At 37.2% G+C, this 24,311-nt stretch overlaps 1 protein-coding gene across 1 annotated transcript in view; it reads left to right on the top strand.

Annotated features, from left to right (window-relative positions):
- ZNF827 (zinc finger protein 827) overlaps positions 1-23,280 on the top strand; it is a 124,292-nt gene extending 101,012 nt beyond the window's left edge. Inside the window, exons 9-14 of the mRNA XM_070948662.1 lie at positions 9,209-9,346; positions 11,343-11,514; positions 13,566-13,756; positions 17,198-17,389; positions 17,487-17,664; positions 22,298-23,280. Coding sequence (XP_070804763.1) covers positions 9,209-9,346; positions 11,343-11,514; positions 13,566-13,756; positions 17,198-17,389; positions 17,487-17,664; positions 22,298-23,105 — 1,679 coding nt within the window. The 3' untranslated portion in view covers positions 23,106-23,280. The remainder of the gene's footprint in view (positions 1-9,208; positions 9,347-11,342; positions 11,515-13,565; positions 13,757-17,197; positions 17,390-17,486; positions 17,665-22,297) is intronic.
- Positions 23,281-24,311: the final 1,031 nt, after the last annotated feature.

Genomic DNA, 24,311 nt, shown 5'->3' with positions numbered 1-24,311 from the left:
AATAGCCTGTGATTATGACTGAATAGCTATTTGTTGCTCAGTTAAGCTAGCTTTCAGGTCTTGCTTGAATTAATCACAGTAATTCGCTTACACAGTATTTTCTTTGACTGATAATCTATCCAGATTGCTGTGGCTTTATACAAAAAAGAGCACTTCCCAATAGGTCAGACATACATGCATGCATGCAAGTGAAACAGAATGCTGGGAGAGAACTTGGTCTCAGATGGATAACAATTGTTGTTTGTGGTCTCATTATTACAATAAAGGGATAGATTCATATCCAATCATACTTAGCTGAACTATTTATAATATGTCTGTACATTTCCTGTACAGTAATACATGTTATTGTAGTGCACTAGATACTTGATCATTTTGTAATTCCTAATAAAATAATAGCAGTTAGAAATTACCAAGCAGAATGGCAACATATACAGTATGTTTGATAGGCTGTATTTGGCTTTAAATGTGACTGGTGATATAGGCCTAGGACGGGGTGGGGAACCATGGCCCTTCACTTGTGGACTTCAACTCCCAGAATTCCTGAGTCATGCTGGCTTAGGAATTCTGGGAGTTGAAGTCCACACGTCATAAAGCGGCCATCATTCCCCACTTCTGGCCTAGGAAATACAGTATCTCTATTAAGGTTAATTCTTTTTAGAGCTCTCTCTTCCTATTTGTTTGCAAAGAATCCCAACTTACTTTTTTGAATGTGTTTTTCACAAATACACATTTTCATAAAAACACACTATTTTTCTATCCAAAATGCTATTCAGCTACTACCTTTCAATGTTGTCAGTGAAGATTGTCAGTAATCCAGGCAGAGATGTCTGGAAGCTGAGTCATGGCAAATTGTTGAAGTGTTTTGCTGCTTATCCAAGTAGTTTCTTCAAACTTTGCAAGTTGGTTAGGAGGAATCTGAGTAGGCATTTCTTATGCTGCGCTCTCACCAGTCCCCAGTAAAATTAAGACCACTTCACAGGTTCACCAGTAAAGCTACACTTAACGACCCCTAAGAGTTTTGGGAGTTGGTACGTTCCAACAACCTGTCTACTACTCAGATTCCCCTAAGCAACTTCCTCAATCTGAAAAGGCTACTTAGATAAGCACCAAAATGTTTCAAACCAATAAGAAAATAAGTGCAGTTGCCATGGTTCAATTTCCAGACCTTTTAATGTTGTTTCTCCACTAGTCACACAAAATATATGGGGACAAAAAAGCTTCCGATTTTGAATTATCTTTTTTCTCCATTAAAAAGAAAAGAATTAAAGTAAAAAGAATGCAAAAAGCTGGAATTCAGTAGGTTCATATACTATTTTGACCATTATATTAACTTCCTAGTTTAACAGGAAGATTTGTTTCTTACCAAGGAAGAATAGCATTAGCTATGAGTACATATCAGTAGGATGAACCTACATCAATAGTATGAACTTATATGCGATATTAACTTTTACACTTGATCATTTGAAACAACTTAGTTATTAGCTGATTGTAAACTCAAAAATTGTATAAGGACAGGAAAAAAGGATGATAAACAAGCCCTTGAAAAACAATACTTTGATGAATTAATCTTTTTAATATCCTAATAAAAACTATCAAACCTGTATAAGATTCATACCTTTTAGCATAGAACAGTGATGGTGAACCTTTTAGACACCGAGTGCCCAAACTGCGTGCACGCATGCCCAAACTGAAAGGTGTGGCACGCGTGAACGTTCACATGCATGGACATGCGCAAACATGTGCAGATGTGCGCATGCATGGATATGCACAAATATGCGCATGTGTAGCAGAGACCCGAAGACCAGCTGGCCAGCGGGAGATGGGGCATCCCAACACTGGCAACCCGGCAAGAAGTAAGATCTTTTTCTTTCGTGAGCTTACGTTTCGTTGTTTACAGGGAAACAGAAGCTCGCAAAAGAAATGCCATGGAGATCTGACCTGGGGTGATGGTGCGCATGCCAGCAGAGAGGGCTCTGTGTGCCACCTCTGGCACGTGTGCCATCACGGGCATAGAACATTGATAATTGGGAATCAAACCAAAAATAGTATTTGAATATAATAACAGTATGTTCAAGGCAGTTTTATAGCTGAAATAGCCTTACATTGTCTACTAAAACATTTTAATGAAACATCTTGACTGGTGAAGAAATAATTACATTGTCATAATTTAGGCAAGCTGATATCTGATTAAACCTCTTTTTCACAAAAAAAAAAAAATAGCTGTCTTACATTAAGTATTTAAATTGTACATACATTTAATTTTGATTTCTGCATTGAGCAGGAGTTTGGACTCACTGGCATAAAAGAACCCTTTCAATTCTGTAATTCTATACTCAGTGCTGGCCTCAGAAAGAAGCCAAGATATTGGCCATTGACAAGTGTTGTGGGAGTTATTGGGAACTATGTGGATTATTAAGAGGGAACCATTGGGAACCATTAAGGTCTCTAGAGCAAGAATATGCATTTAGGCTGAACTGAAATAAACCTTTTTTCTCCAAAACCGAAATGAGAGCCAATATGTCTTGATAGCAGTAGGAAATTAAATAGAGAAAACAAAAAGGGGCTGTAAGAAAAGGGCTTCAAATTAAAACCGAGCCTGATGCTATTTGGATATGCAAATTCTTGTGCTTTTCCTATCAACATTGGGGTAAAACATGCAAATTACTATTGTGGAAAGGCATTATTTTTCTATATTTGGAACTGTGTAGGCCTTGATGTTGAGAAGGCAAGCACTTCAGGGAATGATTTGGATGTTGTTGAAATAGGTTGGTAAACAGAGAGAACAGCAACAAAAATCCTGCTCAGGACACTTATTGTTTGTGATTTTATACAGTTTCATATTTACGGGATTTGCTGGGAATTATATAAGACTTGAGAACCTATCATTTATTCTTCAGACACAACTTATATTACCTGTCCAAACTGCTTATGCATTCATGCACCTGTTATCACAAAACAGTCTGTCCCAGCGGAATTCAGTGCTGCTCAAGAAAGGAAATTAGAGCAGGGCAGGGAATACAAGACAGCTCTAATACTAATAAAGAAAAATATTTGTAGCTCAGCACTAAAATCCTTAGTGCTCTCTGAGTTTGGTTGTTTTCTTGCAGACGTTTCGTTATCCAAACTAGGTAACAACATCAGTGCTACTAAGGAGTGGGGTTTGCTCCCAGTTTATATTCTAGTGGCTTGCCACTGACAGCTTTGATGATGTTATCTAATTTGGGTAATGAAACAGCTGCAACAAAACAATCAAGCTCAGAGAGCACCAAGGATCCCTCACTCTTATATTAGAGTATAGAACGATACTCTTATATAGAGTATAGAAGACAAACCAAGAGGTAGGAAGAATAGATGACTGCAGATCTTGTTGCTGAAAGTCATGGGAACCTTTGAACAGTAGCCATCATTTGAGAAGGAATGCTTGCCTTCTGAATTTTAAACCTGTTTATAAGGCCTTGTTGCAATATTTTCAGGATCAGACTCAATAAAGATAATAAGAATTAGAGATTTAAATATATTTCTCTTTAATAATAATAGGCATTCTATATTCGCTGAATATTCAAGATAGAAGCAAAGAAAATGGTGAGGGTGGCTCCTTATATATACAAGGGGTGGAGCCAGGAATGGGAGTGGTAAATTATGAATACATTAAAATCCAAAGAATAAGTTAACCCCTGATGTCCCATATATACATTATTTACACAATAGAGAATAAGGCATTTACATCTGACAAATCCCCCTCTAAATGCCGGTTCGCTATACAACACCAATTACATTCAGATTCAGGACAATATAATACATACAATTTAGAAGTTAAATATTTGTGCTGTTTAGAAGGTAAAGGCTTCGTTAATATGTCAGCTAATTGTTCAGAAGTATCACAATGTATTGCTTTGATGAACCCATCTTGAGATAATTGTCTCACGTGCTTAAATTTTATATCAATATGCCTGGACCTTTGTCCAATGGCATCGGATCTGGATATTTCAATGGCTGCTTTATTATCTTCATGCACAACAAAAGGTAATGCAGGTTTTTTCCAAACATCTGAGATCAAGTCATTGAACCATACAAGGTTATTTGCAGCTTTGGATAAACAAACATATTCCGCTTCTGTGGTTGAAGTGGCTACCAGTTCTTGTTTACCAGTGTACCAGTAAACTGGACAATCATTCAATAGAAAAATATAACCAGAAGTACTCTTTCTGCATGATGTATCACCAGCCCAATCTGCATCCGCATAACAGGTAATTTTTGGTTCTTTGTCATTATTAGGTTCTAATACTAAACAAAAATCTAATGTACTTTTCAAATATCTTAGAATTCTTTTGACAGCTTCCCAATGATACATGGTTGGTTTGCTAACATATCTTGACAATAAATTGAGAGGTAATGCAATATCTGGTCTGGTCCAATTAGATATATAAAGGAGTGAGCCTATAACTGATCTGTAAAATGTATTATCTTTAAATTCAGGGGAAGACTCATCAGTGTTTCTAAGGAAATCAGTTTGCATAGGAGTGTCACAGGTTTTGGCATTGTTTAAATTACATTTGTTTAGAAGTTCAATGATCTTATCTTTCTGAGTAAGTTTGAATCCCCTTCTAGTTTTGTTAATTTGTACACCAAGGTATTTATTCACTTTACCTAGAGATTTCAACGAGAAATGTTCGTTTAACTTATTTACAAAGATTTCTCTGCTCTCTTTGTGTTTTCCTATATATAAAATATCATCCACATAAATTAATACAAATTCAATGTGATCATCACTCTTTTTTACAAAGAAACAGTTATCAGCAGTGGTAGCGTTGAAATCCATGGTCTTTAGTACTTTTACCAAGCAATCGTACCATCTCTTGCCAGATTGCTTTAATCCGTATAGACTCTTATTTAATAACCAAATTTCATTCTTATTAGTGTATTGACTATGTGGTGCTCTTACATATATTTCCTTATCTAGTTTTGCGTGTAAATACGCAGTCTGTATGTCATATTGAAATACGTCCAGATTGAGTGCAGATGCTACTACTAGAGCTGTTTTAACACTCTCTGTCCTCACCGTGGGGGAGTATGTGTCAGTATAGTCTTCTGGATATTTTTGTGCATAACCTTGTGCAACTAGTCTAGCCTTGTATAAAGTATTGCCTCCTTCTAGGTTCTTAATTTTATAAATCCACCTGGTACCTATAATTGTTTTATCCTTAGGTGCGATCGCAGGAGTGAATACATTTAATCCTTGCAAACTTTCCATCTCTTTTTTCATAGCTAGTTCCCATTTTTCTCTTTCTTCACGAGGGAGTTTTAATACTTCCTCATATGTATTAGGTGTTATTTGTTCTCCATTCATATGCATTATGTAATCTTTGTATTTACTTGGTATTTGATTTCTATTGTTTCTAATAGCTCTTTCAGGTTTGCTATGGTTGTCGTGCAAATATCTAGCTTCCTTTTTTGTTAATGTGTCTGTCTTTATTTTATGCTGACTATTTGTCCAAGTTTTGGTTTTGTTCTTATTTTTGTTAATGTTTTGATTTTCTATTGTCCCTTCCTCGCAAGATATCGCATCTTTGCATTTATTTGGAAATATTTCATTAAGGTGCAGTTTAGACCAATTGGCCTGCTCATGGAACACAGCTGTTCTGGAGACTATAAATTTGTTATTATTATCAATGAATCTGTACCCTTTGGTTCCAGTTTCGTATCCCATAAATCTTAATCTTCTGGATACGTTTTCTCCCTTTCTCCTCAACTGCTTAGGTATGTGCACATCTGCAGTGACTCCAAATATGTGCATGTGTGCTAATTTAGGTTTCCTATTGTACATCACCTCATACGGTGTCTTATTCACAATACTGGACCAGGTTCTATTTTGAGTGTAATTTGAATAATGTAGGGCTTCTGACCAGAATTGTTTGCCTAAACCAGCATCCTCTAATGTGCATCTAATCATGGTTTGTAGTGTGGAATTCTTTCTCTCTGCAATCCCGTTTTGAAACGCAGAAAATGGATTGGACGTGAAATGTAGCATTCCCCTATCCTTTAACCATTGGGAGAATTCTTTAGACATGAATTCACATCCCCTATCTGTCATAATTTGTTTTATTTTGATATTATGTTGTGTTTCTATGCGTTTGTAGAATTCCTTAAATTTCTGAAAGGTTTCATCCTTGTGCTTTAATGTGTTCTGTTTGATTACTGAAACGATTTTTTCTTGAATTGTCTTCTGCTATCAATTTGTTAGATAGACTTTCTATGGTTAAATATCCTAAATTAATAGTATCTAAGTGTGACATAAATCTATCCCATGATGAATCAAGTGAATTGATAATAACACTTTTCATTGTTTGATCTGAAATCACTTCCCCCCTCAATTGCAGCTCAGCTCTTATTTTGTTTAGAGATATCAAATGCTCACTTATAGAAACCCCTGGTTTCACTCTAGAAGAAAAGAAATCCTTAGACATTCTTGTAGTTGTAGCTACGCTATCGCTGTGAAATAGATTAAACATGCATTGAATTATTTCTGACACAGTTAGGTTTGATTTGATGCTATGATACATTGCAGGAGACACGCTAGATATTATTATGAAAAATGCTCTATGATGTAAACAATCTATTTTTAAAGTCCAAGGTCTTCTTGGAGGACTAGTTATAAAGAATAGTAAATTTTCTTTCATAAAGACAACCTGAAGTTGTTGATACCACTCTTGTAAATTAATGCCATCAATTCTAAGTTTTGGGAAGTCACTGGGTAAGTTCCCCACATTATTTTGTCCATTACTTACAACCTGAGGCAGTCCGTGGTCTCGCAAGTGCAGGAAATTACAGAACGGCATGGGGATGCTCGCAACGAGTCTGCGCGGTTCTCTGGCCAGTTCAAGTCTTTCGGGGCCGTCTACGTAGCTTTGCACATGCGCGTTGCTCATTTCTTCCTTGGCGTCGTCGTGGAAGGTTCTCTCCATTTCAGCTCTCTCGTTCCGCTCCTCTTCAGATGAGTCGGTCTCTGGTTCGGTTTTAGGGGTTCTGGTGGTGGCGACAGCTCTTCTCTTTCTTTCGTGTGCGTTGGCACTTGATCCGGTCTGCGGTGTAGGACGGAATCGGCATGGCTCTCTGGGCTCAGGTGTCGTCGCCTTCGAAGTCAGGATGGGAGCGTGCAGGTCTCGAGTTGTCGGTTTGATCTCTTGCTTCTTCGTTGGTGCCTTGGAAATTTTCAATCTTGGCCCAAAAGCAGCAAAAAGCGTTTTCATTGCTGACTTTACTTGAGACTTTGTTAAATCGTCTTCACTTTCTGATTCTGGTTCTTCTGAAGAGTTTGAGTCTTCTTTTTCACTTTCGTCGTCTGATAGCGTTTTTCGCGCCAGAAATTTTGAACTGAGCGTTTTGATTGGCTCTGCTTCACTCTCTTTTGAAGTTCGTTGAAACCAAGATGGCTGCCATTCAAAATTTCGCGCGGGATCACATCTTTTCTTTTTCACAACGACTTTCTCAGTATTCATTTCACTCACAGTTTTTTGATCTTTGGGTTTTTCTTTAACGACGTTTTTCTCTCTCGCTGCTCCGTTGTTCTTCAGCATTTCTTGGAGGTTCGCGATGAGGCTTTCATCGTTCTTCTGGCTTTTTAGTATCTTCAATATCTCTGACCTGAGTTCGTTATTTTCTATTTCGATTTCTTCCTGGTCATTATTTTCATTTATCAGTTCTTCTTCTTCAGTGGTGTATTCTTCGGATTCTCTCGAAATCGCGTTAGTGGATTCGTTGATCATCTCTTGTTCAGTTTCTATTTCCTTGCTGTAGGCCCTGGTGTTGGGCCTATCTTTCTTAGACATTTTTAATTATTTATTGAGTCAATTAACCATCCTCTGCTACCAGCTTGTTGCAATATTTTCAGGATCAGACTCAATAAAGATAATAAGAATTAGAGATTTAAATATATTTCTCTTTAATAATAATAGGCATTCTATATTCGCTGAATATTCAAGATAGAAGCAAAGAAAATGGTGAGGGTGGCTCCTTATATATACAAGGGGTGGAGCCAGGAATGGGAGTGGTAAATTATGAATACATTAAAATCCAAAGAATAAGTTAACCCCTGATGTCCCATATATACATTATTTACACAATAGAGAATAAGGCATTTACATCTGACAGGCCTAAACTGGGCTTCCCTTCCCATTCCTTTTTTCCATCCATTCTCTCTCTAATACTGTATATCTAATCCTTTCCCCTTAGCCCATCTCTATTTTTCCTTATTTTTGCCCCTCCGAAATGCATTTCTGTTTTTAAGTACTTGTGTGTTTCTGCAAGTGAGAATGGTCTGTGTACAGGGCTGATAATATTCAGATAGAGGAATTACTTTTATAAGTGATTTTGCTTAATTATTTAGGCAATTTTAACCAACAGTTACACATAGACTCATATAAAGATGAATCATATGCACTTTTTATTGGAAGTGGGGTGAAAGAATGTCCAGATTTCGATTTGCGTCTGAATTTGGTCTAGATGAAATTGGCATACTACTTAGGCTAACAAGAGGCGAATAGAAAGGATTACTTGGGGTGTTTGAGGTGCTTTTCTCTCTGTAGTTCAAGGTGGATGGGGATTCATATAAATTTAAATTTGTCCTCCTTTCTATTCCTTCTTACCAACTCTCCTGAGGAAATGTAAAATAGTCAAAAGCAAGAAGATAACTGGAAATATTAAAACTCAATAAAACCAGTTGTGTTGTAAATATGAATTCAATGTTCTCTAGAAATAAGTGTAATAAAATTAATTAATTAAATTAATAAATAAAAGCAAATTCCAAGTTTAATGTACTAGCTACTTGGAAATGGTCAGTGAGAGAAGTTATTGTTTGTATAAACAAAAGATTAAAAGCAGAAGGTAGCAAATATGATGGAGGCTGCTTATTCAAACTCTCTGACATTTAACTGTATTTTACCTTTCTTTTAAAATTATAACTTGGGGAAGTTCCTGTTCTGTCTAAGGAGGGGATTCAGATTAATATGATTTCTTTAGTAGTGAATATTATTTACAAACTCTTTAATAGGATTGTTAGTTTTGCAAAGTCTGATTCATATTCACTGAGAATGGGACAGTTTCCTTTTGTTGCCAATGGTATATCCAGCAAGACACAGTAGATAAAATTGAGAATGCCTTTGGCTTACTAATAATAGAATGACATTTTTTTTTCTTTTTGGGGGTGGAACAGAAACGGAGAATATAGGACTAGAAACTGGAAATGGGTTGCCGTCTTGGAAATTTAATGACCAGCTCTTTCCTTGTGATGTATGTGGAAAAGTGTTTGGCCGACAACAGACGTTGTCCCGACATCTCTCCCTGCACACAGGTAATATTTTGTTTCTAAAATAAGATAGGATAGAATTTGTTCTTTTTTCAGAGAAACATTTCTTTGAATGCAAGTAAGAGTGAATAGAACTGGAATCACTGCAGTAATCATAGGCAATTACTTAAAGCCATCATTAAAATATATCCTTCTCCTTTTTCTGTGATTGTCTGGAAGAGCCATGAATAAGGATCAGTTACTGGAATATTCTGCATTAAATCCATTTATGTAATAAAACTTGCCTGTCCCCATTCAGTTGCAAATCTAAAGGGAAAATAGGTCTAAAGAAAACCACATTTATAGAAGCAAACAGTTGTCTAGTAATGGGAGATAAGAGGTAGAGCTGTCATTCCTCATTTTTAAGAATTCAGTTGCTTAAGAACAGAAAGATGTTCCCTTTTCTGTAGTCACGTCAGATCTCTGGAACATGGTCCTACTGTGCTACGGGAGTAAATAAATTTTAAAAATTGCCATTTTTATCTTGATTATGATTTGATTTTTTTTTTTTTTGTTAATATATTTGGTTTTAACTCAGACTTTAATTTTTAATGTTAACTTAAATAATTTTGACTTTTATTATAAACCAGCAGTCTCCAACCTTTCCAACTTGGCAGCCTTGGGGGGGTGAAACTGGGCCACGCGAGCGGACACAGCCCTTGCACGAGTGAGTGCCTGCTGGCCTGCTGCTCGTGCAAGTTGAGCTGCACCTGCACACACTCCAGCCAGCCACTCATGCAGCCCAATCCCGAATATACCACGGCCCGATAGTGAACCACAGCCCAGAGGTTGGGGAGCCCTATTGTAAACCATCAAGAGATTTTCACTAATCATAATCATAAGTTTAATAAATAAGTAAATAATACTAAAATCAAAATATCTTTATGTCTTCAATTCTGCACTGAAAAGTATTTGCTTATTTCCTCCCACCGATGAATGGAATCTGGAATTTTCTGTTTCTATTAGAAAATCTGGCCCCATTGCGTTATTCTATTGTAGCTGTACATTCAAAACTCATGTACCCTTCTGTAATCATACAGAAATGTGATTATTAGAAAATATTCCAAATAACTAACGAATATTATATTTGCAGGTGAAAAAGAATTGAAGAAATGTACTAATAGTATCTAATTAAACTATTACACTTTTTCTTGCAGAAAGTGTTATTTGTCTATAATAAAATATTAAATAGAAATAAATATAAGAATAAAGATTATGATCATTTTGTTTTCTGCAGTTATGCTTCTTTTAAGTATTCCAAATAATTTCTTCTACGATAGACTTTCCTAGTTTGGTTCAATGTGATGTACTGGATTTGGGTCGCTGGCTAGGAATTGTAGTTGGGGGTCCAGGAAATTGTCCACATTGGGGGAAACTGTTCTAGATCATTGCTTTGTACTTAGTGTTTTAATAAAATTGCTTTGGTGTTTTAGCATGTCTGCTCTCTTTTAAATTGCAGAAAGAAGTAATGTTTTAGTACACCTACTGTTTATTATTTTTTAAAAAATAAAATCAAAGTACCAAATCCTTTTTAATCCCAGGGAAGCCCAGGGAATTTCAGTTCAATCTTGTCTCCTCTATTAATTGAAAGCTTCACAACTCTCACAATATCTCGGCTTCAAAAAATCTAGATAGCCACAAGACAGCAACAACAACAAAAAAAAACACCTTTTTTTTAAAGTAGTAAGTTCTTACTCAAATATCTTGCAGCTGAGCCACTTCAGCTACCAAGGGGCAGATACAACATTGCGCAGGTGTGAAAATTGATTGGTGCAAAAACCTTTTTGTGGAAGTTCCCAGTGATTTTTTTTCTTAGAAAGATAAACTTTATATAAATATAAACTTTTATAAGAAAATTTGAGCATGTATCCCTCCTTTTGGCTCACCTGGTTCAGCAATTCTCCATAATGATGGAAGTCCCAGGCTCATACTTGTGACCAGAGATGCATACAAGAAACTCCACTCAGGGTGTTTTGCTTTGTTTTTTAATATTTCTTTCCAGAAGAGAGAAAATATAAATGCCATTTGTGCCCATATGCTGCTAAGTGCCGTGCTAATCTGAACCAGCATCTGACTGTGCATTCTGTGAAGTTGGTGAGTACAGACACTGAGGACATTGTCAGCGCTGTCACATCTGAAGGCAATGATGGAAAGAAGCATCCTTATTACTACAGGTGAGGATCCTGGTGAAGACCAAGCTCAGGTCTCAGTTTCCGTTTAGGCTTGTCGGCTTATAAAAGAGCAACCACCATACTATTTACATTTAAGGATAAGGATGAGTTTATTTTGGCTTGCAAAAAAAAGTTCAAATCAAAGTAATTACCATTTTACAGTAGTACATCACATTTTGTACAATCCAAACAAAATGAAGTAAAATGAAACGATATAATTCTCTTCTTTCCATTTTATTGCAGATATTGTTCTGCCAATTCGTGCTTTCCAACTTACTTCTGAAACTACTTTATGTCCATTATATGAATGCTAGGGCAAACGTGTTTCTTAGAACGTTCTGCAATAATAGATTGAAATTTGTTAACTTAAGAATTGGTCTAGCAGGAACTGAAGCCACTTTTGCTATTAGTGAATTTTTGAACATTGTAATTGTGTCTACTGGGCAAAATCTTAACTTTTGATCTTCTGAAAACCCTTTGACATATGAATTAAACTAGGATATGAGCTATATTTTTCCAGTTATCTAAAATGTGCTGTAACACTTGGTCCTGAACAAGTGCACTGTCTCATTTGCTGCACCAAGGTCTGGCCTGAAAGTCTGCCATAGTCCGCACTTGGCATGCAAACTGTGGGTAGCCTGGAATTTATACCATGGGTAGTACTTTACTGGAAAACCCCAAATCACAAACTCCTCAGTATTGGAAGTAGTAGCATGATTAAATTAATAGATCTAAATAGCAAGCTGCTGTAGCCAAAAAGTTTAATCAGTATTGCAATTCCAAGTGGCCATTTCTGGACTAATTGAATGAATTGGCAATTGAGTATCTGGTCTGTTAATGTTCAGACAAATTGCAGATAACTAAAATGTGTCAGGTGTAGAAACAGTGTTTAGTATAAGTATATGCATGTTATCTTTTGAAGCAAGACTCAATCAAGGCTCCACACACCAGTTAAATTAAAACATACAATTACAACTTAAAAAATAATGAAACAATAAAATCCAGTAGTAAACAGAATTAAAAGAGATTACTTAAGTGTTCCTAGCCTAAAGAAAGCCTTATATTCACTATTCAATTAAAGTATATAGAGAAAGTTCTGGAAAGGGTTTTATAATTTGGTCATCCAAATAGAGTCTGGTGCACTGCTTAATGCACAGATCCAGATTGATCCATCCTCAATCATAGAAATTTATTGGATGACTTTGCCTCTAAAATATTATATCATGCTTCTAGAGAAAAGGCAGAAATACATTTATTTTTCCTTATCCCATGAGCAGAGACAATTTTATGAGATGACTCTTAAAATTCCTTGGTCCAAGACTTTAGGACAGACATCTTCAACTTTCACCCAAATGCTGGACCACAATTCCTGTTCTCTCTATCCAGTGTGAAAATGGGGCTGCTGAGGGTTGTGATCCTTTGCAGCTAGAGTGCCAAATTATGGAAATGTGGGGCTTTAAACACCAAATCAGTGCTATAAGAGAAGAACTTGATTGCAAAATGTCCCTCACCACTATTTCTATTTGTGTATTAAGCTTTTGCCTAATCAGGCAGAAAAAGTTTCTGTGCCCATTTTGGCTTGCTTATATTAAGAATTCCAGACCTTTCTGTGTTAGATCTCAAGCTGACATTGGATATTTCCAAAGCTTGGGAATTGCTGTAAAGAGCAGAATGAGCTCCCCCTTTGTCCACATAGTAGCTGACTGAACATCTTGGCAAGACTGCAGCACATCTTATTGCCCAAAGGAAATAGCTAGGTGATGTGCAGCATCTGGAACCTGTAGTTGTTAATTAACTTTATGATTATTTAGCATCATTATAGCATGTTCGGGATTGTTGCCTTGTGCCTGCCCTTAATCAGCTTGGCAAGGCTGTCAGTTCAGAAGCAGTTCAACAGACAAAAGAATATCCCAGTGCAATTTTAACTGAACAGGTTGTAAAACCAGGAGCTGGTCAGGATGAATTAAAAAAAAAAAAAAGCGATGTTCATCTGTATCACAGAAGATCCATAAAAGCATACTCTTTAATATTTCTTAACTTTCTCCTGCCTCCAGTTGTCATGTGTGTGGATTTGAAACAGAGCTGAATGTCCAGTTTGTCAGTCATATGTCGCTTCATGTGGATAAAGAACAATGGATGTTTTCTATTTGCTGCACAGCCTGTGATTTTGTTACCATGGAAGAGACGGAGATGAAGGCTCATGTTGCCACCAAGCATGCAGGTGATAACCTCTCTCTGTGTCCAGGTTTGTCGTCTCCTGCTGCTGCTTCTGTCCCACTACTCTACATCAAGGTTTACTGATGCCATCCCAGTTTGGTCCAGTCATTGCAAAATTCTGATAGCTGCAATCTAAAATGGGTGATTATGGCCAAATGGATTTTATATTCTGACCCATGTTGTCTTATGCAAGAATGATATTGTACATTATTTGGATTCTGTTCAGCACCATGTGAAGAGTTTTTGCTAATTGCTGTCATTAGGTATGAGAATGCAAGAATTCACTAAGCAGCTCTTCATATTTCTGACTGCTTTTCCAAATGCTTTGTAACATGGAATGTAGATAAATTCTTTGCAGGCACAAGTAGTAATCTTGCACACTTGTGTGGGTATGATTTCATAAGCACCTTGATTGTACCCCATCATAAATAAAAATGCTAAAAATAACATAATGAACTGCTTTTGACATACCTTCATGTCATGTCACCATCTGGATGATCTGTTATATTAGTTTCCTATCATTTTCTCATTCTCCTGCCTGTAGCTTTGAAGCTCCTGCTTCAATGTACATTTATGTTTTATTTGTTTAAATGTTGCAAAAAAATCTATTTGCATATTTGTGTATATTTCTCCCAATGTACACATGTTTACAGTTTTCCTAATATATATGTATTTTGGCAAGCAGTTTTGTTCTACATACTTATGCTTCTATCCTAATACACATTTTGTAGGGGTTTTAGAGCTAAGAAATGCATAACTAGATTTGGAAAAATGCATATATTGGTTTATAACTCCGTTTGGTTTTGTCTCTAAATTTTGAACTGTGAACTATACAAATTTCTATTAAAATACAAACCAAAATAAGGCTGTTTGCTAGACCAATATTTGCTTTCCTTCTTCTCAACTATGTTATCTGCAAAAAGGTGCATTGCACTGAACATGGATGCTAAATAAATTGAGAAGGAAAACCATTCCCTCCCAGTGCCCCCTTTCCTCTTTCCTTTTGATGAATAAGGACTTATACTTGTTCAAAATGGAACTCCTTTTGAAGGACAGTATCCTTCCCTTTACTTTTCTTCCCAAATACTTTGGAGTTCTAATTCAGATTGGAAATAGAAGACCCATCTACTAGATGTACTGCAAACCCTATTATTTATTTATTTTATTATTTTCAGTGTTGGTGAAAAAGGATTTTGTCAGGCACAAACATCTTTGGTTAGGATGTTAATAGGTTCCACAGCTTAATTTCCCATTGGTTTTCATTTTGCCTAAAGAATAATGTAATATAATTTGTCCAATTATAATTATTTGAAACATTAAAATAATTAGAATCCCAACATCGTATTAAAACTCCAGTTCCTGTGGGCGGTGCCTGGAAAAGTTAGTCATATAGTTTCTGTCATTGATAAAAGAAAAATGAAGTATTTTAACTCTACTTGGAACTCCACATATGCATAAGGCAGAATAGAAGTGAACAAACTAATACTTTTTTTCTGGGTTGAGGAGCAAGCAGATAAAGGAAATAGGTGAATGTAGCAGTCCCTATATTGTCAATGTGCCCCTCTCAAAGATCCTTCAAAAGTTTGCCATTAAATTATAATGCTTAATATGACAGAATTGGAAAAGTATTAAGCACATTTAATCAACTTAAATGTATTTAAGTAGTTCAGCTGTAATTACAATCAGCTGTATATTAATTAGATTTAGTTGTGCCAGGACCCTGTCAACTTCTATGTTCTGACCTCCACTGCTTTTGGGAGGGCAGTCTCTGGCATGTCACTCAAAGGCCACAGCCTTACTGCTTTAAAATAACTGTAAATTGGTGCAAGTGGTACAAAAACACCATATACAGCTAAGTGTATTTTAAAAATCATCGATGTAAAAATGCTACTACTATAAGTGGGATACGTAGAACTGTTCAGCCAAGTAACAAATAACAATCCAACTACTGTTCCCAAATATAAAATTGTCTATCCATGTGCCATACACAGATTCATCTTAAACAGTCTGGACACAATCTTCTAAAAAAAGGTATATGGAAGAGATTACTGTAAACTTGGTAATTACAGAAGGAAGAAGAAAAGGCAGCATTTTGACTACAAAAAAATAAATAAATAAAAAAGCTGGAAGCCTCACTTCACATATTAATAAATGTAGAGGCGATAGAAACACTGAGATAAAAGTCCTTCCAATCCTGTCGTCTTTTTTGCTCTCTGGCTCTTCAAAAACAAGTTCAAGCTGGCTGGTGATCATCTTTGCCCCAGAAGATACATCACGAGATTATTAGTTCACCCTTGTTTTGCAGAGCCTACAAAGTAAGATCAGGCAGGCAAAAGAGATGTCCATTTGGTTTTAAATCTAGAATGAGATATACATTGGACACTAACCTCCCCAAAAAAGTTCTACTTCATTTCAGAAAGGAAATCACATTTAAAAAGATCAAAACTTCCTGCCAATAATTTCCTTTAGCCATGTACTCAATCAGCCCACATAATGACTGTGCTGAAGTGACTCCAGGCAACTCCAAAGCACACTTGACCAATATCTTAGGGGCATTCTTAACTGTTTTATCCACTGCTTCTGATTTTATCTGTTGGAAATTTAACTTCCTTAGCAAGACTGGCTTTTACCCTGACAGTTCCAAAACAACATTGCTAACAAGTGAAACTATAAGAACTCATTAAATTTTAATAGGCACCTATGGTACAAGAAATGCCATATTCCTAAAATAAAGTACAAAAATTATATCAGTGTAATCTGTGCAATAAATAGTTCAAAGCTTAGTTTTAGATAGATGATACGGTCAGCCTGGGGGCTCTGGCTACATTCTCAGGGTAGCTAGGCAACCTTCTCTCCCAAATCATATTCAGCTTAAGTCCTTTATATTAACTGTAAAATAAAGTTGGTGCAAAACTGCAGGCTAATTTAACCTAACCCAACACTAGCCATAGCCATAACATAAAAATATGCTGTTAAACCAAGCCCATTTGACTTGGGTCAACTTATTAATTTTTTATCTCCTTAAAATGCAAATGTCTTTGGCAGAGCACCTACTCTTCAATTTTCCAGCTGCTCAGTAGGAGGACAAAAATAAAGCAGTATCCACCAAGGTCCACCACCCATCCTTAATCTGTTTAGTTTGATATTTAAATCAATTGACCTTTTGCAGAGGGTGTAGGAAGGATTGTGAAGATAAATTGAGCCATTCGGTTTACTAAGAGAGACAGAAGTAATAGCTTGAAGAGCTTAGTTACAAGGCAATATAGTTGTACCCAGGAAAACTTAAATTTGTTTAGCTTAATTAATTAAAGAGGAGGCTGCATTTAACCCAGTCAACTTAGATTTGCACAGTGTAGGTAGGGATGCACAAAGAAAGGTGTTTCTATGTATCGATCTCTGAGCTGAATTGCTTGCATGCTGATTTCAATAAAGAGGTTAATGTTTGATTTTTATTTTTATTTTTTTGTAGGTGAAGAAAGGAAAACACCCAGTGATTCAACCAGTCCTTCTTCTTCTTCCTTGTCAGCACTTAGTGATTCTGCCAATAGCAAAGAAGATGCAGATATCAGCCCCAAACCGAAGGGATCCAATAACCTGCTAGTTATTTCCGTAGTGCCTGGTAGTCAGACTTTATTAAATGCGGAAGAAAAATCAGAGAAAGGTAAAAAGTTGGCGAAGGAATGCAAAGTGACTCCCTCCACTTTCTCAAGGCTGTCGTGCGTGACTTAGGTAATAGTGTCTGTAATTTCCTTCTGCAGGTTTTGAATGTGTTTTCTGTAACTTTGTCTGCAAAACAAAAACCATGTTTGAGCGCCATTTGCAAATCCACCTGATTACACGGATGTTTGAATGTGATGTGTGCCACAAGTTCATGAAGACTCCTGAGCAATTACTGGAGCACAAGAAATGCCATACTGTCCCCACTGGTGGGCTCAAGTAAGGAAAGCAAGTACACAAACTTTTACTGTGTTAAGTACCTTGATCACTGTGGAAGTAGAAACGGAGATACTTGCATGGGAGAACATGGAAATGTTGGGGGAGATAAAGCCAGAGAGCTCATTATGAAGAACAAATTTAAGTTGCTGTAAATCAGGAATGGGCAACATACAGCAATGTGTGGCACTTCTGATGTTGCTGAACTATATCTTTCAGCATCCCAAAGAAACATGGTTAATAGTGATGGTGGGAGTTGTAGTTCAGTGCCATTTGAAATATCACGTTACCTAGTGGCTACTAGAAAACAAACTCATCTGGTCCCCTTAGGTGCACTGATGCTGCACTAAACAGGAATAACAGTGTTGAGTACTACTGTTTTTATTTTTACAAACAGTGGCATAAATGTTTGGTGTCTCTGTAGCTAAAAAAGGTTGCATAGGGTCAGACTGGGACTAATACATTTTCAGATATATGAAAATTCTCAAACATTGTCTTATGATAATGACATTAACAGTTGCAAAACTAACTAATTCAAAGAAATATAGACAAACATATTTAATGGATTATTGTTGATGTAAGTAAATATTATCTACTGTTGGTAGGTCTTCATGGTATGTTACAGAGAGATGTTACATTACCTATAAGTACTGTTAGCTGGAAATTCTGAAATGTAGTCCCAATGTATCTGGAGAATGCTAGGTTGACTAATCCTGACTTATTTGATAATTTTTAACATAAATTACCAATGATGGCTTCAAATTTATATTAGAACTCCTTTAAGCTATTGTTTTCAGCCTAATAAAGACACAAATGCTACCACAACATGGTAATCTGGTTCGAAATGGAGTAGGCACATGCCATCAGTAGTAGCAGATCATTGGAATAAAATATTAATATTCAATGATATGATTGGGAACAGGTACTCTTGAATGTGTGAAAGCATAAATGCAGCATTCTCTGTTTCATTAAAGCAGCTGTATCTTTCTTGGCTACTTTTATGAGTTACAAAGAGTTACAAAGACTTTTCTGCTTACCAAAGCTTTCCTATTAGAACTAGAAGCATTCATGGCCCAAATGTTTACATCTGTAACATTTTAGAACTTCCATATGGTAACTGATGGTAAAGTATTTTCAGTAATTTCTATTACCTCTAAACTGTTAACTTCATTACCCTATTAAAAGTCACTAATAATTAATCTAATGCAAGCATTTCTGAGAAGTAAGTCTTATATTTGTAAGTCTTACTCTACTCAACTGATAGTTGGGGCCTCACTAAATTTGTATTATTTATATGTTTATGTAAGTTTTTAAAGACTGCCCCAAATCGTACAGACTTTAGATGACAAACCACAATTTAATATGCAATAAAATTTAAATGATCAATAATAATGCTAATAACAAATTATCAGTGATGGTTTCTTAAACACCACTAATTCAAAAATATTAATACTACTGAAAAGGAAGATGATATTTTCAAGGCTGTGGCCTCAGTTATGGATAATAGTAAACATGTTGAAATTCCGTTGATGTCAGCAGCAGATTAAGTACATGCTTAACAGTTCTTTTGTACAATTATCCTACTGTAGCCCTCCCTGCCCCCATTGATACAGAAATAGCCAACCAATGATAGTAGTACAGTTTGCTATCGGTGCAGAGCCCTCTTGGTGGGATTTCTTTACCACCTTTTATATTTATTGATATAAAAATACATCAGTGCAACCAACAACAATTCAATAAAATACAATAATTTCAACAAAAAATGTGAATGTATTAAAAACAGATAGGTGTAGTTGGTAAAAGAGTATATGTCTCATAAAGCAAACAATGTCTTGAAAAAGTGTTTATCAAAAGCAGAAGGTCAGTGCAGAGAAAGTCAGGGGTGCCCAATCTTGGCAACTTTAAGACTAGTGGACTTCAACTCCCAAAATACCCCAGTCAGTGTGGTTGGCTAGGGAACTCTGGGAATTGAAGTCCACAGGTCTTAAAGTTGCCATGGTTGTACACACCTGGTTTAAGTGTTTCCTCCAAGAGCTTCAGTGAATTTTAACTTCTTCCTGTAAAAGTTTAGAATTGCTCCTTTCAAGATTTAGAATCAAATTAAATAATGTCATGAGGCACTTCCTTCATTGTGAAATATAGCGTACTGCTTTTAAAATTTCTCAAAGCATTGAGCATGATTAGCATCCCTTGGATGAGAGGACTGTCCCCTCACAAAAGCCAAAGAGTTCTGCCACACTCTTCTTCAGTAGATTTGCAACAGAGGATTTAGCACAGCCTGTATAAATCTCACCTTTTTGCACAGGCAGAGACATACAAAAGTTGGGTTTCTCAAATGGAGTTGCAAAAGACTAGAAACAGGACAAGCAAGCATTTTCTTCTGCACACAGATGTGCACAAGAGGAAAAGAACCATGTGGCAGGATGGGATGAATATTTAACTACCCTCCAGAAACTGCCAGGAAATTGCAGGGGTATATTAAGAGCAATTGGAGCTAGTTATGAGCAGCATTTTTGGAGGGTGGGCGTGGTATATGATCAAAGTCAGTATCAAGTTCAAAAAGTAGTTAATGCACCCTGTGAAATGGATTTATCTGCTGCTGAATCAGGGTGTCTATATGCAGACTACAAGCAATTAACTGTTCCAGTTAGCCTATTTATCTCACTATCTGTAGTTTGCAAAAGTACTTGGGCTGCATTATCTGATGTGAATAAAGTTAAATCTACACTACTTTATGAAGTTTGAAAATTATATTTAAAGTAATTAAAATATTTCGATGTATAGAGAAAATATTTTACTCAAATGTTGGGAAAAGTGATAGACAGTAAGACAAATAAGCAATTGCAACATCCTATCAGATTCTCAATTTTTAGATTGTTCTCCTGAAAATAAGGTACAACTTTAAAACTGCCAAATATGCTTGAAGTGGGAGAACATTTTGCGAAAAAAGGTTTGATCCTGGAATATTTTCTAGCCCTTATCCCTCTTGTCTTTAAATTGAAGAAATAGAGCAGATGAAAAGGGTTCATCCATCTACATCAGTCAGTTCTGTGTATTCTTAGATTGTATTGTGATTTCATGTGTTCAGCAATAGGAATGGGGATCCCTTTGGGATGGAAGGCAAGGAGACCCTATAGAGTATGACAAAATATAGTATAGCCCCTCCCTTTTCTTGGGGTTTGTTGGAGTGATGTTTAGGAAGGCAGACAGATGCTGCACATAAGCACCTTATACTTCCAATGCTCCTTTTTGCCTTGTAAGGTTGAACTGCTGAACAGATTTATTAAGCAGCCCCAGAAAGTCCATGTCATACAAGAGGAGAAAATAATCACTCCAGGCAGCACTATAGCAGAGAAAAGAGATTAAAACAAAATCTGGAATTTGAGCCCATAAGGAGCACTTGCCGCATGAGTCCTATGCCTCAACCAGCAGGTTGGAAGGAGTGGCAGATTGCGTCCCTATTGTGGCCATCAGAATTGCCCTTTGTTTCTCCAGCTGCTGCCAACCAGCAAGTCATGGAAGGCTTTTGCTGCTTCAGCACCTACTGTTTAATTTTAAATATTACTTGGCATTGCAAAAAAGCAGCTGGCATTCTCCTGAAGTCTCCCTTACAAGTTCAGCCCACAGTTCACTTGCTATTTAATTTTGAGTTTTGCAATGGCATTTGCTTCTTTTGGGCCAAAGTCACTGAAATACAGCACTTTCTGGTCTTCTCGCCTTTGCAGTGGCTCATCTCGAAAAGAACTCTTTTCTCCAAGAGGCATTGAGGGGCAAGGTTACCATAGAAATGATTATATCGCCCTATTGAGACAAACAATCTGTAAGGTGTGTGTTTTTTAAGATAGAAAGAGAGAGGTGGCATTTGTCAAGGTAAAAATTTTAAAAGCAAGTTGAGAGGTAGACATTGCAGTGGGGAAAACCTTAGTAGCAATATGGTTATACCAAACTCAGTAAATGTTTGTTTATTAATAAAACGTTAGTGATTGGACTAAAGCTGAATTAAAAGCTTCGTTCATATTTTATATTCTGGTTATATCAATATTGCAATTTAAAATATATCGTTGGATATATCTTCCCATTTTCTGCGTAGTCAGATGCTGAGAAAAAAAAAGACAATAGTTTAAAAATTGATTTTAGAAACTGCAGGGTTAGTAGGTTATGGTCAGGCCTTGTGCTTTACACACACACACACACACACCCATCAAGCTTCCAAGGGATTTGATCAGTGATATCATGGTGATATGAACAACTGGACAGAATCGTAGCCCTTTGAGGGATTTGGGGAAGGCAGTGAAATATATAGTCATCATTTTGTCCTGGTTTGATCATTTGGAACTTGACCCATTCAGGGCCTTATAGCAACCTTCTTTCCCTCTCATCTGTCACTCCCAAAGTGGAGAAAAAAATCAGCCTGGTTGTACAGAGAGAAGAATGAAATAGTGAAGTGAGTGGCTTAAATTTCTGCAAAACTTTAGTCACCAAATTTGTCATCCCTAAGGAAACTAAAAACATGCTATAGAAATCAGCTCTGCCCACTCTGAGGGACACAAAAAGATTCTGGGAACTCTATATGTGGTGTAAGTTGCTCCCAGCTTATCTAGATCCCTGTATCAATCTATATTTTACATTTTCACAGGTGTCCCTTCTGCATTTATTCTACAAACCGTCCCGCAGCAATGGAATGCCATTTGAAAACCCACTACAAAATGGAGTACAAGTGCCGGATCTGCCAAGCAGTGAAAGCCAATCAGCTCGAGCTGGAAATGCACGTTCGAGAGCATCGCCTTGGCAACCACTACAAGTGCGATCAGTGTGGCTATCTTTCAAAGACTGCCAACAAGCTGATAGAGCATGTGCGTGTGCATACCGGGGAACGCCCTTTTCACTGTGACCAGTGCAGCTACAGCTGCAAACGCAAAGACAATCTCAACCTGCACAAGAAACTCAAGCATGCGCCCCGGCAGACCTTCAGCTGCGAAGAGTGCCTCTTCAAGACCACCCACCCATTTGTCTTCAGCCGCCATGTGAAGAAACATCAAAATGGAGACTGCTCTGAAGAGGAAAAAAAGGGGCCGGGTGTGAATTCTACAGAAGCCAGCCCCCTGCTCATGGCCAACAGTTCCCGCAGCCTCTTGTCCCCTCTCTCAGTGATGTCAGCCTCCCATGCTCTACAGACAGTGGCCATGTCAGCCGCTCAAAGTGGCGGGACAGAGCCAAACCTGGCTCTGAGGGCCTTGACCATAAACGGCACTTCCCTGTGCTTTGATAAATATCGGAACTCTGAGTTTGCCCACCTCATTCCCTTGACCATGTTTTTTCCCAAAAACCACTTTGAAATCACATTCCATTCACCTCAACCACAGACCCTACGCTTGGATGATACTTCGCCGAAGCACTCCTTCCTTGCCTATCTCGGACTAACAGAAAGAGCAGAAGCTCTCTAGGACAGCCTCCTCTGTACCAAAAATCCTCCACACCGCACCCCTGACACACCCACCAGACTCCAAGCAGGTTTTATTTCAAACCATAGATCCAAGAGTTTGGCTGCCCAACCAATTGTACAATATATCGTTAGTGGTAAGTTACAGCAAAGAAAATGGCGCCACTCGTCTCCTTAATACATGGCCATGAAGGCTGCTTTGTTAAACCTTCACACAGACAACCTCCTGCATATTTCTACTTTCAGAGGCATGTTTCCATACTCACCTGAGAAACATTTTTGTCTCTTTTAAGCTGAACAAGAGTGTCCTTAATGGCAGTCAGCACTAGCTAAGATGACCCTTTGATGCATTTGACTTTGGGTTGTGAATCTGAGCGTTTCTAAAAAAGAGTCTGTGTGCCATGGCATTGCTTTTGCACATCCTTTTGTACTGGCTTATTTAATATGAACTTAAAAAGCTGCCTTATGCTGCATCAGACAGTCCAACAAGCCCAGTATTGTCTATTATGATTGACACCAGTTCTCCAGGATAGAAGTCATTTCTAGCAGCTGGTTCCTGAGATTTCTTAACTAGACATGCTGGTGGCTGAATCTGGGATCTATATACATACAAAGCATGTGCTCTACCACTGAGCTGTAGCCCCACCCCTGTGAAATATTGCAGTCATCCAGGCTTGCTCACCTTGCTTGCTTCTCTTTTACTGCTCAGTTTTGGAATGTAAGAACAGCGATCAAGAAGAACTAGCTTGGCAGTCAGTCCTGCTGGGAATTTGCTATGTTAATAGCGGCTAGGTTAGTCTCACATCTTGATCAGGGCAAAAGCAGAAGAGGGGAAATTACTTTAGCCTTGCAAGGTGATGCTATTTCATATAGTAACTTTTTTCTTACATGGAGATATTCTGTATGGCCAGTGCATGTACACATGTAATATGAAGGGCTTTTCTCTGTGTACACATTTGGGTAGCCAAGTTTTCATACCTGCTGCTCCGTGGATTTATTCATGTTCTGACCCTTCCCAGCAAAGAAAACACTCCTATTACCCTTGAAATAATACAGTCAATGTGATTATCTCTATGAAGGAAAAAAGATAATGTTTAAAGCAGTCCTGAATACATAAGAGTGATGTATGAGAAGGCAGCTAGATTTATAAACAAGTGCGTTGTATACATGCCCCCAATTTGATTGTTTGGTTACATTCATGTGACTTGGT

The sequence above is a fragment of the Pituophis catenifer genome, unplaced genomic scaffold (genome assembly GCF_029215685.1).
Source record: "Pituophis catenifer annectens isolate HBS135680 unplaced genomic scaffold, rPitCat1.0.hap2 SCAF_8, whole genome shotgun sequence".
In the NCBI taxonomy this organism is placed as follows: domain Eukaryota; kingdom Metazoa; phylum Chordata; class Lepidosauria; order Squamata; family Colubridae; genus Pituophis; species Pituophis catenifer.
Note: the sequence above shows the minus strand (reverse complement) of the source record. Positions and strands in the feature narration are given on the sequence as shown.